Source organism: Manis pentadactyla, chromosome 15 (genome assembly GCF_030020395.1).
Source record: "Manis pentadactyla isolate mManPen7 chromosome 15, mManPen7.hap1, whole genome shotgun sequence".
Classification (NCBI taxonomy): domain Eukaryota; kingdom Metazoa; phylum Chordata; class Mammalia; order Pholidota; family Manidae; genus Manis; species Manis pentadactyla.
This window is the reverse complement of record NC_080033.1, coordinates 56050915-56071205: the sequence shown is the minus strand read 5'-3', so window position 1 is coordinate 56071205 and position 20291 is coordinate 56050915. Positions and strand designations below refer to the sequence as shown.

Below are 20291 nucleotides of genomic sequence, written 5' to 3'. Positions count from 1 at the left end.
AAATACAAACTGACTCCCATTCAACTAAGCAGGCTATTTATTGAAATAAATCAATGATGTTACAAGGGTGCATTTCATGAGACCTAGAAGGCTGGGTGTTCTTAAGTGCATTGTGCATGGCTACTAAGACTACAGAATCCTCTGCTCAATCAGCAACACATATATTATGGACTCCCTCCCTGTCAATGAAGATGCACTGAGAGTCATTTTGTTGGATCTGGGCCAGGCTCCACACACAAACCAGTGATCTCCTTTGGGTCTTCTGAAACTAAGTCTATAAAATTCCATAACAGTAGGGTAGCACTCAGTTGGTTACAAATCATGCCGTTCTTGCAAGTAGTCCACTATGAGGATCTCCAACCAGCAGCAAAACAAGTTCCCGATAGGCTTCCTAGCCAATCAGTAGAGGAGGGTCTCAGTAGAATTACCCATTGTCAAACTATGTATCAGACAACACAAGCATTACCTTGGCATTGTGTGTGCACTAAACATGGATCATAAACAAGGCATTTTCGAATAGTGAATGTCTTGGAAGGGCAGATCTGCTATGGAGTATCCCATATTGCTCCACATGTGGTAGACTCATTGGACTCGATATCCCACATTTCAGCCCCCTGCACATCTTTCCTGCAAAGAATTATGAAGAATGTTTGGGAGTGGCCTCATGCAGAATGAGACAAGGATGATGGATCCTGCCATCTGTACGCAAAGAAGTCAACATCATCCATATCCCTCCTCTCTGTGATTCATTGTTAGGATGGGAAGATTTGCTTATCTTAAAGAGGGGAGAGGTTCTTGTGTGAAAAGGGTCAATGTCCACAGTTACTTCTAAATTTTTCTGCACTGTTCTGGGAAAAAGTTCTGGGAAATTCCTTTAGAATAGCCCACGGAAGCCATCAGGGGACATTAAGGATTGGAGTGGGCTACTGAAGCTTAGCTCAAGCTTTACTGATGGAAAAGCAACAAAGAGCTAAAAAAACATTTTTATGGTGAAATACTTCCTTAATACACAAAATAAGCCACTGCATCTGATTCTCTAAACTGATTTAAAGACAAATTTTATGGCAATGGGCAATTGGATTTATACTTCTTTACAGTAAATTTAATTTGGGGGGAAATTCTCCTTAGTTTTGTGTTGTTTTCTCATTGATCCAATATAGGAAGCCTGGAAGGTGCTTTTTCACAGCAGGGTCATAAAAAACACAGTAAGAGGACTCAACAACTCTATGAAACTGACATATTAGCTGAAGGTACAATTAAGATACATAGGAAAGAAAAAAGTCACCAGTAGTTCAACTATTTACAGTTTCTGTTAACATTTTGGTCTGTAAGCTTCCAACAAGTGCTTTAAATAAGTCTGTGACAGATTTGCATATGTTTTGCTGCCTCTTATGCTTTTATGAATTCCCAAAGTACCCAACTCATGAGTGCTCATTGAATGTGCGTCTGGCTTTAAAATTTATTTTAAAACCCTCAGAATTCCATAAAATCTTTTCAGTGACAAGATCATGGGGCCAAAGATCCAGGAGACCTGCACTGTTCACCCAGCTTTGACATTATTTCATACTGTGCAAACCACTTCACATCTTTGGCTTTCAGTGTCTTCATCTTTATAAGGAAGTGGTTGGACCAGTTGATCTAATTTTTTGAATGGTGAATTCCTGGAGGAGGAAATGGTTTCTGTGGTGAATTTAATATAAGAGCTGCAGTTGAATGCAGTTGTCAAGGAGTTTTAAAATTGAGTTTTGGTCATTACTACAGGAAATTTATTTTAAAAGGGTGTAAACAGAGTTACAAGTCAAACTGTCCAAAGTTGGTGATCCCCTGCATACATAAGTTCAAAAGCTTTATAAAGTCCAATATATAGACACATCATTTCCAAATGGTTATATGTTTGTAATTGTTTTTACAAAAGTCTGTAATCATATCTGAGAACGTGGCTTTATTAAAAAAGTATTGTCTACTAGCACAGAGTTTTCTCCACACACAACATACAAACACACACATAATTCATTACATTTTTAAGCTTCCTCTCCAGTGAGAATCCTCTGATACTGAGTAAGACTGATATTTTAGCTAAAGCTTTCTGCACATTCCTTAATTTCAGGGTTCCTAGAGTTTATTTCGAGTATGAATTCTCTGGTGTTTAGTGAGAGCTGAACTTCGACTGAAGTTTTTCCCACATTCCTTACAAGCATAGGGTTTTTCTCCGGTATGAATCCTCTGATGATCATGCAGATTGGTTTTCTTTCTGAAGGCTCGCCCACATTCATTACATTCATAGGGTTTTTCTCCAGTATGAGTTCTCTCATGCTGAATGAGGGATGAACTTTGACTGAAGGCTTTCCCACAGTCAATACATTCATAGGGTTTCTCTCCAGTGTGGGTTCTCTCATGTTGAGTGAGTGATGAGCGCCGACTGAAGGCTTCTCCACATTCATTACATTCATAGGGTTTTTCTCCAGTATGAATTCTGTGATGCTCTATGAAACTTGTACTCCTTTTGAAAGCTTTTCCACATACATTACAGTGGTAGGGTTTCTCTCCAGGATGAGAATGAGGTTGTTGACTGAAGTCCTGCTTACAATTATAGGGGTTCTCTCCAGTATGGACCCTCTGGTGGTCAGTAAACTCTGTAATGTGACTGAAGTCTTCCCCACAGTCATTACAATGATAAGATTTCACTTCAGTCAGAGTACTTTGATCTTGAGTAAGAGATGAGCTATGCTTGAAATCCATGCTGTAGTTATTGCTTTGGTAAGGCTTGCCTCTCTTATGAATCCTCATATGTTTATAAAGGGATGGGCTCTGACCAAAAGCCCTCCCACATATGCTACATTCAAAAGGTTTCTCTCCTGTATGAGTCCTCTCATGCTGCACAAGAGAGGAACATCGACTAAAGGCCTTCCCACATTCCTTACACTGGAAGGGTTTCTCTCCACTGTGCGTGACCTCATGTTGAGTGAGGGATGTGCCATGCCTAAAAGACCTCCCACACAAATTACAACGGTAGGGTTTCTCTCCAGTGTGAATTCTCTGATGTTGAACAAGGGAGGAGCTGCGCTGGAAGGCTTTCCCACAAAGACTACACTGGTAAGGTTTCTCTCCAGTATGAGCATTCTCATGCTGACCAAGGGATGAGCTATGCCTAAAGGCCTTCCCACACACATTACATTCAAAGGGTTTCTCGCCAGTGTGAATCCTCTGATGCTCAGTGAGTTGTGTTTTCCAGAGGAAGGTTTTCCCACAGTCAGTACATTCATGGTGTTTTTTTCCAGGATAAATTCCCTGATCTGCACCATTGGGGTAAGTGCCCTCTCCTTTATGAGTTTTCTCATGTTTACTTAGTGATGATCTATGAATAAAGGCTTTTCTACACTTATTACATTTATAAGGTTTCTTTTTTGCAAGGATATTATTCTGATTAAGTAAGTCTGAATTATGTCCCAAATTGCTTCCAAGTGAATCATATTCACTAGGTCTTGAAGGAATGTTCAGTTGTGTAGCTAGGTCTGTGTTCAATCTAGAGTTTTCACCAAATTTATTTTGCTCAAAACTTTCCTCTGGTGTGAGTATTTTCTTCGGGGTGGAGGCATCTGGTCCCAGATATCTCTTCCAGTTTTCCTGATGCCTCTCTAACTGGCTACTAACACCCCAAGAATCTTCTAATGTGGCATGTGAGAGATCACAGGTGCTATGGAATACTTCAGATATGCTTTGCTGAAGATTTGACGATTTGGCTTCAGGCCTGGTCTTCCAGTCTGAAAGAAATCCGAAGTACAAAAGTTCCCTATTCCCTCCTGTTCAAATAAACTGCTAGAGTAGTAATGAGTAAATCAGAGAGATATAAATTACATATGGTTCTGTTTTGAAATTAGCCCTGTAGCTTGGGGAGAAGACCTGAAATGGATGGAAAAGAGATGACAGTGCAGACTGCAAAGCCAGAGTGTATAGTAAGTCCAGAATGAGGAAGCCCACCTAGGAGCACTGGCTAGGGGCTAAGGGAATACGTGAGCACAAGATGGTTAGGCATAGATACAAATGGTATAGGATCACAGTCCATCATGCAGAATCCTATCTGCTCTCCATGCTTTCTGTCCATTTTACAAACCATCACAAAATCTATTTTCCTAATACATCTATTTCATAGTTTCTTTAAAGTCACCTCTGAGGTTCTAGATCTTTAAATCCTGCTGAAAAAAATCTGCAGCCAGTAGTGACCTGACAGCAATGATTCTCTGATGTATTTGGAGACCAAGAGCTATACTTTGCAATCTGATTAAAAACTGTTATTTCAGGAGGCAGATGATCCTTGCCTTTACAATGGGGCTGTGGCTTTAGTCTATTTGAGTTCTGGTTCTATATTAATCACCTCCCTTGACCAAAAAGGATTTATTTTAATCTGCCTAATAAACTGTTCCCTAACCTCCTGTTTAACTTCAGAATACTTATACCAGAGAAATAATTTCTAGGTTCTAAGAATGGTAACCTTTACAAACTAAGGGGAAGGAGGTTTCTGGAGTGATCAAAGTGTTCCACATCAGTAAGAGTTTGGATTAGATGGATGAGTGCATTTATCAAAACTAAACAGATGGTACATATCAGAGTTGGACATTTCATTTTATGTAATGTTTTCTTAAAAAGAAAGAACCATTAACAAATACTGAACTTTAGTTAATGATGCTGAAGCATGTAGGAGTGAAATGCACATATGCCTACTACTTACTTGGAAATGCATCAAAAAGTAAGATGGATTGATAGATGGGTGAAGTCATATGTGATAAAGCAAATATAACAAAATGTTAACAACTACAGAATCTTGGTGGTAGATACATGGTGTTCACTGTGTAATTTTTTCAACTTTTCATATGTCTGAAAAATTGTATAATAAAATGTTAGAAGGGAAAAAACCAGCAACTAAGGGACCCTAAACCCCAAAATTCATGACCCTGGAACAAGACTCAATTCTAAATTTCTGAGGACAAAGAATGATTTGTATTTCTTTTAGAATATTTCTTAGAAGGACATTCAAGAAATGTTTGTTGAAATGAATGAATGAGAAAGTTCCTCCCCAGATTCCAATACAATCAGTCAAGTAATTTCTGACTGCCTATCATATGCTCTGCAATACAGATAGAATATATAGAAATATAATAAACAGACTCTTTATGCAGGGGCTTGAAATCTAAGACTAGAAAGAAGACTCAATCTTTTTAACCAAAAGCAAAACCATCAGATAATATATTATTATATCTGAGTTTGTGTAGTAGAGATGATATAAATGGTACTTGTGATTAGGGAAGGAAGAAACAAATATTAGTATATGTCAGGTTTCATGGATTAGACAGACCTTGAACTTAAAGAATAGATGGCTTTGGATAGGCAGAAAGTGTTATCTAATAAGGGAAAGTGTATGCTACTATAGAGAACATCAAAAAGAAGTCCATAGTAAATTGAGCTTATTTTAGCAGGAACAGAAAGATTATACTGGAAAATATGATGGGAGGGACCTTTAAATCAAGGGGAGGTTTCTGTTTCCTGTAAGGAGGTACAGGCAGTAACAGCAACATTTTGTCAGAGGTGGGTGGCTAAGAAGATAAAGTATTAAAAGCTATTACGGTCCAACAAGTGATGAATAAACAAAATGTGATATAGCCATACAACAGCATATTATTCAGCATAAAAAGCAATGAAGTACTAATATATGCCACAATATAAACAAACCTTGAAAACATTATGCTAAGTGCAAGAAGTGAATCACAAAAGGCTACATACTATATGATTTCACTTATATAGACTATCCAGAGTAGGCAAATCCATGCAGATTAAAAGTAGATTAATGGTTGGTGGGGGAAATGGGGAATAGTGAGTGACTGCTAATGGGTATAGGATTTCTTTTTGGGGTAAATGTTCTGTAATTAGAGAGTGGTGATGGTTGCACAATTCTGTAAATATCCACAAAACTACTAAATTGTACACTTAAAAAGGGTGAATTTTATGGCATGTGAATTATATCTCAATAAAGCTATGATTATAAAAATCCAATAGAGATTACAAAAAGAAAACACAGTTAGCAATTTCAACTGGGAATTAATCTACACCTGGGGCCTGGTTTTGGGTGCCACTAGTGGAAGTTAAAAGGCAGGAAAATCTAAGATCTTCTCAAAGGAGGAAGACAACCTGGGTTGAAAAAGACTAAATTGGCCTGAGAGAGTAGAAATCCAGTGGTTTCTAACAGTCAAAGGACAAATGGGTAATGGGCAAGGTAGCAAAATGTGCTGGCTGGGGATAAAATATGATTAATTTAGACTCATGTATCTAAAGAGAACTGCATGGACTTCCAAGTGGAAGGGTCCTGTAAGAAGGAAAAGAAGTGACTTGGGGTACAGGAAAGATGATTTCTGAACCTACATCACAGCATAAAGAGCTGCAGCTACCAGAAGGCAACACCCTTTTAGGGTGGTCATATGGAAAGGAAGGGGAGAAAGCTGGAGGGTGACTCCTTAAGGCAGATGTGCTTAGGGGGAAAGCAAGAAAAGCCAGGAATCTAAAGCCAAGAAGTACTTAGCAAGCCAGGAGACCAGGACAGGATGATACTCCAGGAACAGTGGAGAGAGGCAGTGAATCAAACTGGCAAGAACATGGGATGGAAGATGGTCTTGCTTTCCATACAGGTGTTGGAGGAAAGAGCGCAGACAGGGAAAGAGGTCTGAAGGCAAGTTATAGAGAGAGGAAGGAACAAGGCTGTAGGTATTTCCTACAAGTCTGGGGCCACTGACTGGGAGCAACAAGACAAAACAAGGAGGAGACACAGAAGTTCAATTCACGAGTGAATGAGTAAGAAAAGGAGCTTCTAAATAATGAAGGGAGACTGAAGATACCAGAGGAGAAACAATCCAGCAAGTAGGGTTACAATATACACAGAGATGGTCTTCTGAGTGTAGAACAAAGGGCTACTTTCAGAAAAGAAAAAAAAGTGCCTTTTCCTCTTAGGCTGACCAGCAGCAGAAGCACCTTGTTGGAAGAGGGCACACAGAGAGGTGCCATCCAGATGACTCAGCCTCCTCCTCAGGCCTGGGAGCTTCCAAAGCAGCCACCTGGAGGTGTGTCCCCCTCCCTCAGCTATGCCACTGTCTGCATTAACTTCCACATGCCTGACTCTCGCTCATTTACCTGGACACAAAGGTCTTTGGATTTCTCCCTCTGATATCCATGGCTCTTCTCCTTGCTCCAATTTGAAGATCACCTCTGGCTTGGAAACTTGATATCCTGCTCATGGGCAAATACACAAGATTTGGTTGTTTGGTCAAGTGGACAAAGACCCCTCCTAACAAGTCAGTACTACTCCTTGATCCTCAGAAACTCTGAAGGAGAAAAAAGGTGTAACTTGAGGAATCATGCAATCAAATGACCTATTTCCAGTTCTTCAAAAGAAAGACCTTTACCTCAACAGCAGGCTCAGACACCTGTAAAGCTAGGTCCTAAAGAGGAACAAGCTCTGACCCTGAACTTCTTGCTCAGTTACCTATCTATGAGCCCCACAACCTTAGCAAATGAGAAAGGAAAGACGTACCAACAGGAAAGACACTGAGATGTGGTCCTTACCAAGAGAGACCAGGTGGCTATAGTTCTCCAGCATCACATCCCTGTACAAGCGCCTCTGAGCAGGGTCCACGTGGTGCCATTCTTCCCGGGTGAAGTCCACAGCCACATCTTTGAATGTCACTGATTCCTGTAGGATCACATTCCTGCTCAACTAGGGATCAACCCCACAAATGTTCTCAGTGGCCATACTGGGAACATACTGTAGGGTCATCAGAAGTGGAGATCACATGTTTGATATCCTGAGGGGGCAATGTCGGGTTAAATATGCTAGTTGTTTACATAATTTTGTAAAGGATCCAGTATGGCAGACAGGAAAGTCATGATGGATAATAGTCCTGCAATCCTGTACCCCTACCTAGCTGTGTTTTCCTTCAAAGCCAAGCCTCTTTATACAATCACCAGTTCCTCACTGCTCATGTACTTCATTATAAAATCCAAATATAGTAGGGAAAAAAATGACAGCCTACCTTCACCCCCCATCACCAATCCTACCTCCTAGAAAAAAAACCACTCTTAACGGTTTGGTATGTATACATAAGAACATAAGAGTTCCTTTTCCATGTTTCACAAAGACACAGTCTTGTTTTGTGAAATATACTATTTTACAACTTGCTTTTTGCATTTAACTACAGATCCTGGAGATCTTCCCATATAACTTCACCTTATCCCTTTGAATTGCTTCATTGTATCATATTATACTCATTGCCTAAAACCAAGAGCAAAAGTAAGATTTTTTACTAAAAGTAAGATTCAAACATACCACTCACCAGGCTCCAGCCACGCTGACCTGGCTGGCTGATCCCTGAATACATCAGCTTATTCCCACCCTGGGCCTTTATGCTTGTTACCCACCCTTTCCCAAGGATCACCACATGGTCGACAACTAGTTACCCATTAGTCAGGGCTCATCTCAAACATAGTCTCCTCAGAAAAGTTATTGACACCTCCCTTTACCACATTTAATTTTCCTTCTAGTACAGGGATCTCTCATTGCCCAGATTCCTGCACCTGAATCAGGAAACAAACAGATTCAAATAAAAGGGACACTTGTATTTCTGACAACGATCTAAGATTAGCCCCGTTAACTTCTCGTCTCCCCCATTGGGAGCTCTGTGAGAACAGGGACTTTGTCTAACTTGATTGGTTATATGCCCAGTGCCTAGAACGATGCACAGCACATAGGGATGCTTAAAAAATACTTGAATGAAAACACAGACCAGTCCCTGTTAGCAGACATTTGGATTATTTCCAATATTTTGCTACTATAAACATTACTGCAATATAGTCTTAATGTAAATATGCAAGAATTTCTGTAGGATAGCTAGTTATAATTGGAATTGATAGGTCAAAGATCTTCTCATGCTTCTTACCCACCTCCAATCAATTCTCCATCACCACCCCACTGAAACTAGGTTGGCTGAGGTTCCCCAGTTGTCATTCTGCTGCTCACGGGTTGACTTTCGTTTTGTCTCACTAGGTCTTGTTAAGCCATGAGACACCTGCTGCCACACCCTACCAGAAATATCTCCTTTAGTTCTGGTTAGATTTCTGTCTCAAAAAAGTGTACAGTAAAATATGGTAAAGACAATTAGTGTGAAAGGACATTGAAAGCAGAGCTGAGTTCACTGCAGCATGAGAGAAGACTCCCTGCAAGTTTCACCCTCATTTTGTACCCTTTGCCCTGTGTGCTTAGCTATAGCTGAACTGAGACCCCTTTCGTTTCCTGGAGGGTATCATTGTCTCCCCACCTTCCTAGCCATCTTTCCTTTGCTATTCCATTTCATAGCTCAGGTGTAACTAACAGATCTTCCTCAAAGTCTTTCGATGGCCCATCAGAGGATCAATCCCCCATATTATGTGCTTTAAGCAATTTTGGACACCCACAATTATTCAAATAAACCTAATAATCTATTTAATGCTTGTTTCCCTGGTTAGATGGTGAGCATGATGTCAGGGACTATATTTTATTTTCTTTAACTTTAAAACATCAGCATCCAGCAAATGCCTAAGCCACACTATAAACATGTTTCCTGACTGAGATTTGAATTTTAGAGAAGTCAGGAGGGCCCCATCTCCTACCAATAAGGTACATGACCACATCCACACACACATGCTCCTCCAGATCATATTCCTGCACAACACCGCAGCCATGTTCCCAAAGTTTCCCAAAGATAAGGGCTGAAACAGGAGACTTTTCTGATCAAGGTCATGAATCTGACTGTGGCAGATAAGATGACGCTAGGTATTTACTAGTGCTTGGCTGTACCTTACGCACTGTGGCAGAATAAAAATGCAAATGAAAAACACTGTAGTCCTTGAATAGGTTTCAGTTTATTTTAAAATGTGTTATTTATTAGAGCACGATATGAGACAATACATAGTAAGGGGAGGTGCTACAGGCATTCAGAGTAAGGAAGACGGGCAGAGAGGCTTCAAGGTAGGCTATGCACGGGTCTGAAGAGGTAAGTACCATTGGGATGGGAGAAGAAAGAGCAGGAATCCAATCCAGGGATTACCAAAGCTGCAGTTGGGATGGGCAGTGGTCAGCAAGGAAAAAGGGGTTGGGCCAAGTTAGACATTTTAAGTAAGGTTGTGACAAGTAACACCTTCTCCCCATTGCCTACTCTGTCCTCTAAACATACAGCCCCTCTGGTTAGTAACAGATGGTTGTCGGACTCCTTTGCTTAACGGGTTTCCCATATTTATTATATGGCCTCCTGATTGTGTTGTTTCCCCAAACAGGATGCACTAATGGGAGAGGATATGCTGACCACTAAATAAATGTCCGCCCCACGCCACTCATCATTTCTTGCCTTGACAGAGCAACAACTAGACTCTGTTCTTCTACTTCTGGCCCACCAACTTTTTCCCTCACACCATTAGAGTCACTTCTCTAAAATACAAATTTCATCTTGCTTACAAACCTTTCATTTCTTTCTGCTTTTCTGTATTCCTACCAGCCACACTCTAGTCCATGCCACCATCTCTTACCTGGACCACCGAACCTCCTATTTTGTCTCTCTTCTTTTCCACTCATGTCCCCCTCCCAGGTCTGTTTTCCATATAAAAACCAGAGTGGTCTTATTAAAACCTGTCAGATCAAGTCACCCCTTTGCTTAAATGCCTCCAGCGGCATCCCAAGTAAAAGCCAACATCTTTATAGTGGCCTACGTGCCCCTTCATGATCTGGCCCTCTGCTACCTTGAACCTCATCCCCAACCCGCTGTTGCCCCACTTCACTCACCCAGCCTTCCTTACCATTCCTGGCACCACTAAGCCTGCTTCTACCTGGGAGCCTTGGCTTTGCTGGTGCCCTTGACTTGGAAGCCCCTTTCTGCAGATATGCACATGGCTCTCTGCTCCCTTCCTTCAGCTCTTTGTTCAAATGTTATCGCATCAGAGCAACCCTCCCTGACCACCCTACATAAAACAGTGCCCCCACCCAGCACTGTCACTGTTTTTTTCTTTTTCATAGTCCTTACCACCTGACATATTTATTAGCAGAATGCAAACTCTAAGAGAGCAGGACTATTATCTATTTTCCTTATGGTTGAACCTCCATTGCTCAGACCAGGCCTGGCACATAGTAGGCACTCCATAAATGTTTAATAAATATCTTTCTTGAGATTAAAAATTAGATTCCTTTGTGTGAGTTTCAGAGCCGTTCAAACCTAGTCCCACCTCACTTCCACAGCCCCAGCTCTGGCTTCTCCTCCCATTGGACACAACTCGGCATGAAGTCTTACAGCTACTTCAGACCAAATGCTCTCTTTCACCTCTGCCAGGGCTGCTTCAAAATGCTTGGCCTTCCCTCCTTTGCCTAGCTAACATTTATTCTCTCACCAAGACTCGGTCAAGTTCTCTTTGGGGCTCCATCCCTACTCCCACATCTGGGCCAAGTGCTCTCTCACACCTGCCATGGCTCCCCACCCCCAGGCCTCTCTCCAGCACAGCTCATAAGATACTTCATTATGGTATCTGTTACCTCCTGTTCATTATGCTCCTAGAGAGTCAAGACCTATGCACCTCTGAATCATCAGGGGCCAGCCAGTTCGGTACAAAAGACAATCAAGAGTTTGCAGTACTCAAAGGGTAAACTGTACACTGAGATCGTGGGTGTGAGTTAGCCACTCTGCATCAGATCAACTTTACAGCATTCCCTATGCTGCAGGGCACCCCGTGGACTGTAATAAATGACCCAGTAACATCTTGGAGACACTGCTCACCCTTCTTCCAGATGTAACTGGACCTCATTATCAACCCCTTTTAAAAATTAACAAGTTTATCAGAAAGTTTCAAATGTTCCCCTTCCCCATGCTGACACAGAAAGGACCAAAGAACTCGCATATACTAAGCTGAGAAGACTCAATTTCATGGGCCCCAAAGAGCTCCACAACTAATAATGTATAATATCCTTGGGTGAGTAACGGACCTGGAGAGCGAAATCTCACCTATAACATGGGTTCCCTGAACTGAGGAAATGGGAGTTTTAGAGCACTTCCACACAGGTCAACATGTGCAAATACAGAGACACACCCCCTCCAACGCTGACAACTGACTCTAGAGGAAAAATCAGCTCAAACTGTAACCCAAACTTTATAACTTTGAAACTTTGCAAAGCTGAAAACCAGAGAATGGCAGCTAATGAGTAGAAACAATCTAATTTATAAGAACTACCCTCTAAGACCAAAGTTAGCTTGCCAGTAAAAACATGTAAAGTTTACTGAAATATAGTTTGAGGTTTTCACTCAAGTACTGTGCTCTCTGATACCAGGCCAATGACAGTTCGTTAAGCTGAGAGCTAACTACTGCATACAGAGAGGAGGAACATTACTACTGTTCCTCCTTACATGAAAGCCCTGTTCCTAAGGGCTTACATTGTTAGCCCTTAGAAATACACATAGATGCCCTGTTTAGGCTAAGGGCACCACTATCTACAGCATCCCAACTGGAAACCTGGACCTCATCCTTGACTCATCATATTTTCCTTTAGGAATCACCAAGAACCTCAAAAGTCTTCTATATTCAGTCCCTCCCCTTCATCTCTCAAATCCAGCTCAAAGCTTCCCTTGCCAACATGCCACTAAGCCAGGCAATAATATTCTTGATCTATGCTGTCTAATATGGTACCACAACCAACATATGGCTGCTGAGCATTAGTAATGTGGCCAGTCCAAATTGCAATGTATAGTAAGTATAAAATACATGCTGGATCACTAAATTATGTTTTCTACCTTTATCTTGCATCTACCTACCACTGCAGCATTTTATTTAAAAAAAAAAATAAGGGAGAAATGTGGGATTCACATATAAATCAAGTATAAAAATCAAATGAATAATCATATCTGACTTGACTGTTTATAGTTCATGATGCGTGATCAAAACCGAAAGTTTCTGTGATGACTGCCCTTGCGCTGTTCACCACGTAAGAACTTATTCACTATGTAAGAACTTGTTCACCATGTAAGAACTTGTTCGTTATACTTCGGAAGATTGGAGACTGTTGAGAATTAGGCTTGGGGTTGATTAATGATTGTGCATTGAGTCCCCTATACAGAATTTTATTGTTGTTAACAACCATTTGATCAATAAATATGAGAGATGCCCTCTTAAAAAAAAAAAAAAATACATGCTGGATTTCAAAGACTTAGTACCAAAAAAAGAATGTTAAAATACCTCATTAATAATTTTTAAATACTGATTCATGTGGAATTGATAATCTTTTGGCTTTATGGGGTTAAATAATATGTTTCTAAAATTTATTTCACCTGTTTCTACATTATGGCTACTAGAAAATTTTAAATTACACATGTAGCTTATTTTTATTTCTTCTGGACAGCACTGTTCTAGATTGTTCTAGATCTCCACCTCAGGCCAGTGTCTCCAGGCTCCTGAATTATTTTTCTGTCAAACTTTGCCACCTCATGCTTCTGCCACCGACTCTGTTCTGATTACATCATTCTCTTTTGAGTCTCCCTGACTTTGTACATTCTATTCTGATCATGTATGTTCTCCCCTTAGTTCTACAGGAAAAACTCCTACACATTCTTCTAGAACCAGTTTAATGGTCTCTTCCTTTCTGATGCTTTTCCAGATTCCTCATCTCCTCACACCACCTTTGGCATTTGGTCCATGCCTCCATTTCAGAACTGGAGCTGTTTATTCACATTTTTCTCCCTCAACAGTTTCTCAAACTCCTTTTTAGTACCTCCAAAACCAACCATGTTGCAATTGTCGAGCACCACATGGGCAATTCAGAAAACTTGCCCATGCATGGAGGGCCCTGCCAGATAACTTTTAAAAGCTCCTCAGATGGTTCCTTATAAAAGAGCAACAGCTAACATTCACTGAACACTCACTGCAGGCCAGGCACTGAGCTCGGTCACATCTGTGCACCCTCTCGAATTTCCTCCCTGACGCCTTTCTGCTGTCCCACAGGAAGCAAGCAGGTACCTTCAGCTGACTGGTTCTGAAATGTGACGCTAGTTAAGCAGCACTGCGTGGCACAGCTCAGCACTCCAAAAACGTCTGCTGAGTGAATGACTACAGAATCCAGGTAACTCTTACTGAAGGAAAATGAACAGTCATTTTGAGGATTAAAAAAAATTAAGTAAATCAAATTCTTGGATTATAAAAAGCAGGTGCAAACAGAAAAAAGAAGGTATCTGTAGCCAAATCTAAAAATGGGTTCCTCTTAAAAACAAGCAAAACAGAAAAGTCTCTGAAAAATCCAGTAAAAAAAGAATTTAAAGGGTATAAACAAACCAGTAAAATATTCAGCAGTATGTGAAGAAATGCAAAAATTTTTAGTGTAGTGGATATTTTAAGTTGACACAAAAAAGTAAACATCTCAACAACTGAGGAGGAAACTGAGAAATTGTTCCCTAATCAACCTACATAAAAACCCTGGATCTAAATGTTTTATAGGTAAATTCTTTCAAAAGACAGAAAAAAATGAAAAGCAATCTGAATGTTTCTACAAATTAAGGATAAGCATATACCACAGAAACCTGTCAAAGACCTCTGAAGCTATTTCACTTAAGACTACAGATGTAAAGGACTTTTAAAAATCTATTTTCAAAAAATTATCTACTGCAAGCGATAGGATTTTATCCTAGTATTATTTGTAACAGTAAAACTTTTAGAAACAACCTAAATGTCCTACATATGGATAAATTGTATGTTCATGCAAAGCAATAGACATTAAAATACAAATAAAAGTCATAAAATTATATGAAATTTAAAATACTATAATTGAAAATGTTTAGGGGAAAAGACATGCAAAGGGAGAAAAGATGGAAATTCACCATAGCAAACAGAGGTGAACATAAAGAGGGAACATAAATGTTTTTGTATTAAAAAGTCTGTATTATATATATGCTCACATGCTTCAAGGTATCTTTTAATAAATGTAGTATAAGACATAAAAAAGTCAGAAAAATTATCATATTTTTAAAATAGGGCTTAGAAGAGCAGATTCTGATATCCTAACACTGTCATAAAGGCAAAGTTTCTCAAAAGGCTCAGTGAAAGTCACACTGTTTTATGCAATTATCAGGAAATTGGGGTCACTACCTAGAAAAATTAATTTTTGCTGTGTTAGGTGTAAAAATGCAGACGCAATAAAATTATGGCTTGGGGTTAAGTGGTTATGAATGTTCACTCATGTGACATCCAATAGGGAGTATGTACTTTAGAGTGAGGAGTGAAACAGCCCTGCCCTAAAGGAGCTGAAAGCCTAGTATAGAAACTGAGGGGTGAACACAGCACTCAATAAGACATAAGAATAGTACTACGACAGGTGTGCCCAGGTGCTATGGGCATGCACAGAAGGGACACCTGACCTTACACAGGGAAAACAGAGCCTGAACTGAGTCTTAAAGACTAGCTCCAGTTAGCTCAGGAAGAGGCTGTGAAAGCGGAACACAGGACAGAAGGAGCTTGAACATCCCTGACCACAAACATCATGTTCTGGTTCAGTCAAGTGGTTTGGCGCCCCCTCGTGGTCCAGGCGCATCTTGCTGAGTACGGGTGACCGACTGTAGAGCTCAAGGGATCTGGAGTCAAGAGATCAGACCCTGGTCGCTCTCCATTTCCTCTCCTTCAGCACCAAGAGACCTGGTGTTCTTATTAGCTTTTTTCTTATAAAACTTTCTCCATTTCTTACTGTTCTGGTGGCTTCAACTTTAAGAATGGCAACCCCCTTTTTTTATTCCTAACTAAAAATGTAGCACTCATATAATGAAGAAAAGGATGCAGTGTTTACACAGACATCTACTAATGATCCTATAATCCTAAGCATTTGCAGGGTATCCCACCTCCCTCTCCCACCTCTGCTCCAATTCCCCTCCCTCTGTGGAGCCGCTTCAGGTATTTGATAGCCAAGGCAGCGGGGTGTGTCGGGGGGTATCCCATCCACCAACTCCTCTCCACAGAAGCTCCAACTTTCAAACTCTTGCTCCTACACTTCATCCACAGCAATCTTTAAAACTAAGAAGAAATCGTACTAGCTCCCTGCTCAAAAACACTGGCTAAGTGACACGAGCCTCCTTGCAGCTCTTGGACACACCAGACCGGCACATCCTGCTGTTCCTCTCCCAAAACCACTCTTGCCCAGACGTGTGCATTGACTCCCTCACCTCCTTCAGGCCCAGGTGTCCCCAACTCAGTAAGGGTAAAGCTGACCCTGGCAACCCTATCTAAACTGCATCACTACCACAAGACCCCACCTTCCCACTCAATCCCCCCTAACTTTCTCTATCTTTTCACTGTTTTCTGAGGTACTGTCACCTTCTAAGATATTGTAAAATGAATTTTTCTGTCTCCTCCTTCTAGGACGGAAGCTCCATGAAAGCAGAGACCACTTTAAATTTTGTTCACTAATGTATACTGACCACCCAGAAAAGTGTCTTAACACATCACAGCATTTCAATGATTCTCTGCTGAATGAATAGATGAATGAATGAAAGGGTTACCTAGGCCAAAAAGAAAGCATCCAAACTCTTTTCTATTCTCATCAACCCACTGCCTGCAGCCCTCACCCACCGTCACTCAGGACAACCGTTTCATGAATATGCCCCTCATCTTCTTGCCTCCCAACTCCCCTCAACCACAAAGTTGATCAGCTCCACCTCCAGTCCCCCCACCCGCTTTTCCCTTATGCAGACTCTGCGCCCATTCAAAGGTGCCATCTCCACGGACTCCAACAGGCAGATCGTCTCCCCGCTCTGTACTCACAGTAGCCTCTGGACCTCTGGAATACCCCGACACCACCCCTTTCAGGCTATATACTTCTGCAGGGGGCTGTCTTCCCCCACTAAGTTAACTTCCTAGATAAGCAGTCACATGACTCAATTACTCATCTTTTGCATTCTCCCAAGGGCCAGGCTCAGAGAAAGGGAACCACGGAAACAGAAATCTCTAACTAAAAAGCCCCCTTTGTAGGGCCAGTGTCCTCTCCTTTGTCCCTGGTCACCTGCAGCCTGGTTAGGTAACCCAAATGGACAACCATGCCATTCTATAAGAATATAACTGAACAAGAGGGCTTGGGAAACATAGCTTAAAGAGAGAAGTTTAAAGCATTCCCTAAAATTCACTGCTCAGAACACAAATTCACATTCAACATTAAAAAGGCAACCCCTACAGAAAAAGTCATTATCCCCATGAGGTATTAGTGTGTTAAGTCATCTTAATTCTCACAGCCTACTAAGTGAACACTTTGTATGGAAAGGTGCTGATAACAGTGATTTTCTCTGGCTCTCCTCAAACCAAAGAACTGTCTTGTTCTAGTATTGTTACTTGTCTTACTCCTCAAGGCTCACCCCCTGTAAAACAAAAACATACAAGTAAAAGCTAAAAAGACATTATATAGTGTTTAATTTACTGTAAACTGCTTCTAGAGGACATTACTAGTCTGTATTTTTATCCTGATTGATCTTGTCTCACACCTAGCAATCAGAATCCGTGAGGTTTCCTTAATTCTAAAGAAGAGTGTCAATTAAAATACCATCGAACCTTGTTATATGTTCACCAATATACTCTGTGTAAATCAAAGGATAACCTCAGACTTAATAACGGGGGGAATCTAGTAACCACAATGTTGCTCATGTAATTATATATTAATGATACCAAAAAAAAAATGAATAAATGGGTTCACAAATTAGCTTCCTATTAATTAAGCTGAAGGCTGGACGTCTGGGGATGTGCACTGCTCTATCTTTGTTACAGCGTAAAAGAATATGAAAAGCTGTGGGACAAGGCCTTTCTGGTTTTTTCCTCCTTGCCCAAGAAAGCCCATCTCTAGCCTCTTCCTAGGCAAATCCTGACCATGCTTGTTCCGCCCCTTAAGTTTTCTTTACGGACTCCTGGTCAGAAGCTGGGGTTCCTCTCTTCTTCACTCACAGGCAGTCACTTCTCTCCAGCTTTCTGTCCTGTCACCCCGCTCTCCACTCCTTGACAGTGTTCAAGCAACTGTTTTGGTACTCTGGATTCTCAACACTGACACTTCCCAGTACATCCACTCTCTGAACTCCTCCCACACTGCGGCCCCCCTTTGGGAAGCCCGCTCCCCCGGCTCTGGACACCTTGGGTTCGCGTGGCTAGGAGGCTCTTTCAGCCAGGAAAGGGAGTCGCTCAGGCAAACAATGACCGCTCCAAACACGCCCTGGGGGCCTCGCTGTAAGGGTCACCCCGGAGAATCAGGAACACGCTGCTCACCTGGGGCGCGGCCGTCGGCGGCCTCGGGGCCATTCCTGCCTCGCCGGGCCCGACTCCCACACTGGGCTGGGAAGAGAGGACAGGGCCCACTCACCGGCTGCAACCACCGACCCCACCCCGTCCCTCCTGGCCCACCGCCCCTGAGCCACTTCGCTCGGGGAAAGGAGTAGGGAGCTGCTCGGACCCCGTCCGCGCCTGCCGCTCCCCCTCCCCCAAATTAAAGCCCCGGCGCGTCCCGGACACCCTCCTCTGGCCACTCCCAGTCCCACCCGCAGGATGGTGGGCGCGGCCCCGCGGACACACGCCAAACCCGTAGGAGTGTCGTCCCGACGCGCGCAAATCACCGCCTCCTGGGGGCTCCGGATTTCGCCACCTGGGCCCACCCAGGGGTCAGGCCCGCTCCTCCCGGCCCCGCAGCAGGCTCAGTCCTCTCGAATTCTGATGTGGTGAGGGGCGGCCCAAAGCGGCCTTAGCCGCGCAGGGGCCGGACAATGGCCGCAGCGGCGGAACAGAGCCGGAAGTGCGCCTGCGCACGCGGAGCCTCACTCCCGCATCTCAGGGGCAGCGGCGGGCGCGTGGACTACACTTCCCAGAGGCCCCCGCGCGTGGGTCCCGCTGGGACCGTCTGGGAGGAAGTTCCTCTCGGAGCACCTCGGGGGAAACCGCTGTGAGGGCCAAGGGTGCTTGGATACTCGTGTGACCATTTATTCTAGTAGTAGTCACTGAGCGTCTCCAGTGTGCCAGGGGCGTGCTGTTAGGGGTGGGACATAGTGGTAGGCCGGGCAGGTGGTCGAGGCAGACAAGAAACATGCAACATACACACGATAATTTCACGTACTGACTAAAGCTATAGGAGTAAGACAGTGAAGGGAGTGGGGCAACGTTGCATCGTCATGACAAGATGCTATTTCCTTTGTTGCATCTGTGCCATCTTCACCCATGGGTAACTACCGAAGGTTTGGACAGTGACTCCCTAGACCACCCCTACTATGACTAATGAGATGTTTAATGATACTTAAGAGGTACAAAAGAACCTCCGGATAAGTCCGTGGCCTCCTGAATAGTGTGCAGAAGCAAACCGTGCTACGACTGTGTTTTTTCATTCCTTGGTATCTTATTGCTAAGAATTTTGTGCTTGGGACAAGCTTTAAATTATGGAAAATATCAATACAATACAAAGATAGGTGAAATCCAGGTACAACTACTAGGTATATGTAATCATGTTCCATATATCACAAATAACCAGTCTTAAATTTCCTAGACTTAGACATGATTTCTTAACTTTAGAGATCACATATTCACACGGTAGAAAATGATTGCAACAAACTGTTCCTTATGTTCCATTGCTTTATCAAGAGGATGGACTTTTTAAAAATTAATGCTATCACTGCCACGTGAATGTTCTGGAATCAGCAGAAAGTGTAATTCAAAAATATGAAATAGAATGGTTTAAGGAGGCCTCCCTGAGACACTGACTTAATAGCTGGGACTTCAAGAAACAACAGTAGGAACATGAGGGAGAAAAGAATTCTAGGCTGAAGGAATTGAGGCTAAAAGCCCAGAAGTGGAAACAAGCTTGATGTGTTTCAGAAACAGATGCCCTAATGTAGCTATAGCAGAGGGGGTGGAGGAGAGATAGGATAGGTCGACTGGGGTGGTTTGATGGAGCACAGTTTTAGAGGCTGTGGTAAGGAGTGTGGATTTTACTCTAAGTGTGAGGGGAGCCACTGGACAAGCAGCAGCAATGAAGTCACTTATTCAAAGGGATAAGAGGAACTTTTCCTGTCGTCCCAGAATTGGTAACCAGGACTCAGAGCTGAGGATTTAGTGCTTCCTCATTCTAAAGAAAGACAAAACGTTTGGGGCTAGACACACACCCTCAGGTCTTACAAAGGAGGATGTGGGTGCGGAATTTGCGCAGCTGCTGTTAAACATTGCCTCAAGCCACCCCTCTCTCCCAGGCTCTGAAA

At 42.3% G+C, this 20291-nt stretch overlaps 1 protein-coding gene across 7 annotated transcripts; it reads right to left on the bottom strand.

Annotated features, from left to right (window-relative positions):
• Nucleotides 1-19: 19 nt before the first annotated feature.
• Nucleotides 20-18864, bottom strand: ZFP90 (ZFP90 zinc finger protein). Of its 7 annotated transcripts, none has more exons than XM_057493117.1 (5): nucleotides 18591-18864; nucleotides 18322-18387; nucleotides 7606-7725; nucleotides 7174-7269; nucleotides 20-3761 (listed from the first exon to the last, which is right to left on the bottom strand). In XM_057493117.1, the coding sequence occupies exons 3-5, from the start codon at nucleotides 7637-7639 to the stop codon at nucleotides 2113-2115; spliced, it is 1779 nt and encodes a 592-aa protein (XP_057349100.1). In that variant the 5' UTR covers nucleotides 7640-7725; nucleotides 18322-18387; nucleotides 18591-18864; the 3' UTR covers nucleotides 20-2112. The 7 variants fall into 7 exon arrangements, with proteins under 7 accessions (XP_057349100.1, XP_057349098.1, XP_057349099.1 ...); XM_057493115.1 differs by having other exon boundaries at nucleotides 7606-7732; nucleotides 18625-18864; XM_057493116.1 differs by having other exon boundaries at nucleotides 7606-7732; nucleotides 18632-18864.
• Between the last annotated feature and the right edge of the window lie 1427 nt (nucleotides 18865-20291).